General features: G+C 33.2%; 1 protein-coding gene across 1 annotated transcript; it reads left to right on the top strand.

Moving 5' to 3' along the window:
- The first annotated feature begins 282 nt into the window (after positions 1-282).
- On the top strand, positions 283-5,991 carry LOC124454685. Its single transcript, XM_047005462.1, has 5 exons — positions 283-596; positions 1,041-1,060; positions 3,092-3,464; positions 4,441-4,478; positions 5,230-5,991. The coding sequence occupies exons 1-5, from the start codon at positions 494-496 to the stop codon at positions 5,713-5,715; spliced, it is 1,020 nt and encodes a 339-aa protein (XP_046861418.1). The 5' UTR covers positions 283-493; the 3' UTR covers positions 5,716-5,991.
- Positions 5,992-6,860: the final 869 nt, after the last annotated feature.

Consider the following 6,860-nt stretch of genomic DNA (forward strand, 5'->3'; position numbering starts at 1 on the left):
TATATCGCTAGTAAAAACCAGGCTTAAGAAAATTAGTAGCAAAGTATAGATAATGGAGGGGGGGGGTGGGGGGTGTCGAGTATTCATATATGAATGTTCTGCCGTATTAACTTCCTTTGAAATCAATTGTTTATTTGTTTTATGACAGCCATGAATAAATTTGTGTGCCATCCCCCAAACACGTCACTGTCAATTAATTAAGACATCATGCTGTGTCATAATGTCATCTATAATTTATGTCTTTTACTATCTCGTGTCGTTCAACCAAATGTTTTACACACATGTTTCTCACTGTGAATGGCATGTCGGTCGCTACATGAAAATCATCGAATTTAATACTCATGACTGGCCACGGTCAAGGGTCGTGTCGCAATGCTTTTTAATTTAAATCCAACCTTATGAACACGTTTTATCTGACGTAGCTTAAACACTGCCGTATTTTACAGTAATTTGAATTGTTAAATTTCGGTCGTTTTATGTTGAAATTATAATAATGTATATGTTTCATCTGTTGATGTTGTTTCTGACAATGACAAATGGTTTTGCTGCAAACCAAACAAGTGAACTTCATCGTCCTACGAGAAGTTTAACGTCAGGTAAACCGAGATTCATATGTATTTATCGTAAACACTTGACGTACATTTTGTAGTATTTGCGAGTATAATTAACAAAAATTTACCATTAAGAAAGCAATCGCTAAGTTATGATGTTTTCTGCCTCATTTGATAAATTTTGTAGACAAACATTTTACACGAACTGATAGACTGTTGTTGAGTTGTCAGTTTAAACATGATATTTGACGCTTGCTCTTAAAACAACATCAAATCACAATATCAACTACTCGTTTTGATAAGAAAGAGCAAGCTCAAGCTGTAAGTTGTGCAGTGACGAGAGAGCTAAAGTTTGAGCGAGAAAACTTTTTCTTGTTGAATAGAGTATAAAATATGTATAGTGAGACATCGTTTTGGGTAACTTTTGAAACAGGCAACAAAATCTGCTTCATCATGACAACATTAATCTTTTTTTAATCTCTCTTCTAGAAAATGAAATCGAGCCATTGGTAAGTAGCCTTTTAGGATTTACTTAAAGTACGTGTTTATAAGAACAATCAATTTGTAATTCCCTTTGCGTCTGAATACTGAATATAATTACGTTAATGTTTATGTCTTGTCAGTATCAATAAACATGACAGCTACAAAATGGAAAGGCGGCTGAACTTTATACATGCATGTTATAATCCTCAGCGAAACAATAAATTTCAAAATAACTTTTATGTATCATGAATATCGTGGCCAGATTATTTGAGATAAATTATATACATGAGGTTTTAAATACAAGCATATATTACAGGGTGTTAAATTACACTAACTTCCTACTTCCTTCACATATAATTTAACACCCTGTAATAAATGCTTGTATTTAAAACCTCGTGTATATAATTTATCTCAAATAATCTGAAGATGTCTTAAGTTAAAGACGAAACGATATCATGAATACATGAATATGAGCCCAGGGTCCCTTTCATCGATTTTCTTATGCCCATGAAGGGCAACAGCAATAAAATAACAATAGCAATAAGAATGACAATGGCAATATCGCTGTAAATATGGTCAAATCCTGCATGTGTGGCTTTCCTTAAATTATGTTCTAAAACGTCGTATGCAAGTACCACGGCTACGCTGCTAGTCACTCCGGTGAAATTCTAAACATTATTTGTCTCGCACGCCATGGGTCTCGAACATTCAACATGGATAACATAATGCAAGATTGAACATTAGCTGCTTGTGTATGCAGAGAGATTATATATAATGCTCTTAGAGGTGGCATTGATGACGAATTTAAGGAACGTTGGGGTTTGGGGGATTCAAGTAAACAATTATGCTTTTGTTGTCTGCTTTCGAGTTTTTGGATACATTTTTTTTTGTTTTTACAACCCATATATTCGGATGCTACAACCATTTTTAATCTCTTTTTCGGTCAGTGTTGATGACAATTGTATGTTTTTGAAGTCTCTTAGCAGTTAAATTAAAAGCGAAAAAACCTTTTTTCATCAAACAACACTGTCGATTTTAATTTACTGAATAAGTATAAAAGCACTACAAACATGTTTTGCAAAATATTAGCGGTTGAAATCATGTAAAATTACGATGAAAAGAAAAATTTTTTACATCTTTTTGCAAAAGCTATGTAGTCGTTAGCAAGTTGTTCGCTCTGTCGTCCAAATGATCGTAATAAAGTAAATGGTTTGAACCCGTGAGTATCGTTAAATGTTTTTAGATGCAGATCGTCCAGTTTAGTAGGGTCCTGAGAAGTACTGTTGTTGTTGTTGTTTATTGACGTTTCAACAGCCTTAGCGGTAGTCAAATTTTGATTTTGAAGATGACTACCGCTAAGGTTGTCGAAACGTCAGTCAACGCCATCAACAAAAACAGTCCTTCTCAGGACTATACCAACCTGGATGATCTACATCTAAAAACATGTAACGATACTCTCGGGCTCAAACTATTTACTTTATTATGACAAGAAAAACATAGTCCAACAAATTGATCGTGATAATATTTACCGTAGTATTTATGCACAATATAAAGAAGTCAAAAAATCACAATCATTCACTGTACTGACTGTAGCTTAACATCCGAAAATCGATTTTGCCAGAAACGACTACGCATGCGCTTTGCAACTTTTTAATTTGAATTTGCAAAATGGCAGATGTACCTCGAGGCGAATTTTCAGGCGAGGAAAAGATTTTCCTGTTGCTCATGTTATTGCCATCAACACGAAGACGTTTTGAAAAACTTGGACAAAATCATAGATTGCACCAAAATTACAATTCATGTAATACCTTTTTTGGACATAATTACATTTGAGGAAATGCTGACGAAACGATTTTGAATCATGATTCAAAAAAAAGATACAAAAATAAGTCATTTGCCAAGGAAGCAAACACTACTGTAGTCTAATGTAGTCTAAGCTCGGAAATTTTCCAAATTTGTAAAATGTCAAAGATAACAAAAAAATATAACCTACATAACTGCAGTTGAAGGTGATAAAACTCGATGTTTTATCCTTTTTCTCCTTTTCCATTTTACAGATATCAGTGAGGATTCACCTCGGCTTTTCAAAGCACAGTAGGGATCTTGATGAAGGCACAACCCAAACTATTGAAATTAAAAAAGCAGTAAATGGTTCAAATGCTTTTGCGTTCCTACAATTGGCTGCAAACCAGCATCCATGTTACCAATTTCAATATAAAACATACAATTTTGGTCGTTATATAACAAGCATTTGTTGTGTTGCTGAAAACGTTTCAACTAGTCATCACTGGATGATCTACATTAATGATAAATTATCACCAGTCGGTGCTGATTTACTAAAACCAAAAAATGGTGATTTGCTCCGTTTTGTATACGAACATGTATCTTATGGAAACGGCAGTTATAATACAGAGTCAAAGAAAAGACAAGGTAGAGTTTATTAATAGCTTAGTCTTTTTAGTAAATAAAATAATCTCAATAAAACGTATGCGGCGATTGCTCTATAGCCGTGTTTGCATAAGCATGTGCAAAACACATCTGAGCTCAACCAATCAAATCAATCATAACAATCAATCAGTCAAAGAGAATTTGAAAATCGATCATGAATACGTTTTCGAGGAAAAAGAAAAACTTTATTTCAAATTTGTCTGTTTCGCATTTTTGTTATTTTATAAAAGAAATGAAAGATCATTTTCGTGTCTGCACTGGCTTATGCAAACCTTGGAGATATTTGTGAGAACTCTCGAGTCTCGAGCAGGTGCAACCATCGACCTTCGTTCTCGGCCTTGCACTGATCTGCTCTCGAGTTCTCTCGAAGGTCTTCTTGGTTTTCATAAGCTTGTGCCAACTCAGTGAGCATCTTTCATTTCTTAATGAACGCGTAAGAAAGGATGAGTTCTTCTTTGTTCAATAACGTTGAAGCGAAAAAAAAACATTTTCCTGGCAAAAATAACGATCAATGTCTATTGTGTAGTTGGATAATTTTCAACCGAAATAAGATCGTGTGGAAGAATAATGAGACAATATGGAGTTTAGAAATTTTCACGGGAACTTGTTCCACGGCAATAGGTTGAGTTTATTCCAATACATGTTTAAGCCTTTGTTGGCCAGCCCAAGGGTCTGCTTTTGTCATAATTGGCAAAGGGGATGAATGCTAATATTTTTGTTGGATTTTATTATTCTGGATTTTATTGAATTTTCTTTGCTTTGACCGATATCTTGTTAACTGTGAACGTATGATCAAACCGCCTTTAACTAAAAAAGTAATAATTCATGAGCTACTCACGCCAAAAAATTAATTTCACCTTTTTTTTGAAATTTAATTTGTAAGTCAATAATTTCAGAAAGTTATCTCATTTCAACTTTATTTTCTGTTCTCTGCTTTACCTGCCAATTTTATCCCTAGGATTCAGAGACTCTGGACTGGCGAACCAGACGTTTAAAGTAAGTCTTTTTAATATTCAGATGACTTAAAGTGTTTATGCAGTGAAATTTTTATATACTTTTTTAAAGCCTTAATGATCAGTTGTTTGCAAGCAATTTATTATATTTGTATCTGTTTTACATTGAGTGGAAGTGGACTAATTTCAACTACAAAAGTTGTCCTCTTGTGCGAATTTCTTTGACCGCCATGTTTGCTCATTTGACGTCATAAGTAATACGGAAGTCGCCAAACTAATAGTAATTTCTATTGCCATGTTGAAAATGTGTACTACTTATGACGTCAATTTAGCAAACATGGCAGCCAAAAAAGTTCGCACAAAAAGAACCAAAAACCGCCACTTTTGTCAAAGTTTAACTCTGTTTCCATGAAAATGATGCTGGGAGCAAGTAATTTTGAATAAGCAAATAAAACAATGTATGAAAATTTCATTGCATAGGCACTAATACATGTTTTATGATCCAGAACAACATACGTGTTGTTCTGGATCATAAAACATGTATTTCGTCTTTGATAATACATGTTTTATGATCCAGAACAACACGTATGTTGTTCTGGATCATAAAACATGTATTATCAAAGACGAAAATGGAATTATTACCCTTCATTTGCGATTGAAATTATATATCATATGAATTCTAATGAAACGCTAATTAAAGATTCTCGTAATTGTCAAAAACAAAACACAAGAAATCCCATGAAAGCTCCCTCATAAATGTGTTTAAGCTTGATTTTGTTTTTTATTATATTTAGAATACGGCGTTAGTGGAGCTTATTTTCACTAGTCATCAATTTACGAATTCCGTTCCAGTTCAGCAAATAGATATTCATGTCAACACTACTGCATTTCATTTGTTAGAAGCAGCAGCAAAACGTCATCCATGTTATAACTTTAAATACAAAAAATATGATTTTGGTCGTCTCATAACAGCTATTTGTTGTTTGGAAAATAATAATGTAAAAGGATACTTCTGGTTTTTGTATATTAACGGTCAGCGTTCATCAGTTGGTGTTGATCGCTTGATACCAAAGAATGGTGACACAATAACCTTTAAATATGAAGAATATGAAGAATCGAAATCAAGTGATGATGAAACGACAAAATTAGCTCCAACTACGTATCAAATGAATCCACCAACTGCTACAGGCCAATCAGCGTTATTTTTTCGATTTACATTTTATTTAATGTTGTTGGTTGTCGCTATCTCATGTCTCTTTCATAATTTTGTTTACGCTTAAAAATGATTGGGCTCAAACTGATGATTCAATTTGATTCTAGAAGGGAAGATCATCCTCTTGTATTATTGGTGTAAATTAGTGGAAACAATTTTTTGATTATTCATTAGTTATATAAATTGTGACTTACTAGCTAACGAATTCTAAAGGCGTGCACTATAAACTATAACATCTACAATTATACCAAACCATTTGTTATGCTCTTTTCAAACACGGTAAATATCTTTTATTTCTAGAATTTCACACGTGACTGCAATATATTCTGTTGACTAAAATCAAGAACATCAAACTTTTTGCTTTATTTGCGCATGCGAAGATTTGTATGCATGGTTGCTTCATATTATGTGAATTGATCGTGTTTAAAAACAAAAGTTTACTTTTGACCGATCATAAAACATTTGTTTTGGTCTTTTTAAGGTTCAATACTAAATTGACTGGACACTTTTAAAAAAACCCCAAAAAACAAAAAAAATCAATTACATTCATGTATATGATAGACACAGACGAGTGAAAGCTAGTTTTTGAAATACCTTCAGTTATTTTTGTTTTTGACTAAGTAATGATAATCACGAGACTCTAGGTTGCGTAAACGATAAAAGATAGGATTTCCAGTCATCATTTTTGATTAAATGCTTCTACAGAAAGAACACCTGCATTTTAGGCTTAGATAAAGTAACCTTCATGTTCTACAATTGTTTAGTTTATACAGTGTAGAATTAATATTGTAGATTTTTGACAGGTTTTATTCTTCATCGCGTGTTAGGCATCATCTTAGGCAAGTTCTGCATGTTTTTTCAGCTGTTCAAACAGAAATGCACGCTCTATTAATGAAATTTGAGAACAATCAGAAGAAGTCTCAGACCTTCTCAAATGTGTGTGATTGTCTACGGAATCAAAATCTGTGACTTCGATTACCTACAAACAAAAGCAATGAGTTAAATAAAAATCAACGAAACACAAAAAATTCAACTTAAACTTCACTCTATATGTTCTTACTCCACTTATTGTGGGTCATTAAAAGGAAAATATGCTAATGGATTGGCATATGGAGTACGTATTCATATATTCTGTAACAGTCATATAGAGTAAAATTTAAATCAAGATTGGTCCTTATATTGGACTGACAAAGAAAAAACCAAGCTTTACAA

The sequence above is a fragment of the Xenia sp. Carnegie-2017 genome, unplaced genomic scaffold, assembly GCF_021976095.1.
Source record: "Xenia sp. Carnegie-2017 unplaced genomic scaffold, XeniaSp_v1 HiC_scaffold_3, whole genome shotgun sequence".
NCBI lineage: Eukaryota > Metazoa > Cnidaria > Anthozoa > Malacalcyonacea > Xeniidae > Xenia > Xenia sp. Carnegie-2017.

Excerpts from the sequence above, each read along its gene's own strand:
- LOC124454685 (XM_047005462.1), top strand. The coding sequence starts at position 494 with ATGTATATGTTTCATCTGTTGATGTTGTTTCTGACAATGACAAATGGT. Across the intron at positions 3,465-4,440 it reads AGAGTCAAAGAAAAGACAAG|GATTCAGAGACTCTGGACTG; the intron begins GTAGAGTTTATT and ends TTTTATCCCTAG. Across the intron at positions 4,479-5,229 it reads TGGCGAACCAGACGTTTAAA|AATACGGCGTTAGTGGAGCT; the intron begins GTAAGTCTTTTT and ends TATTATATTTAG.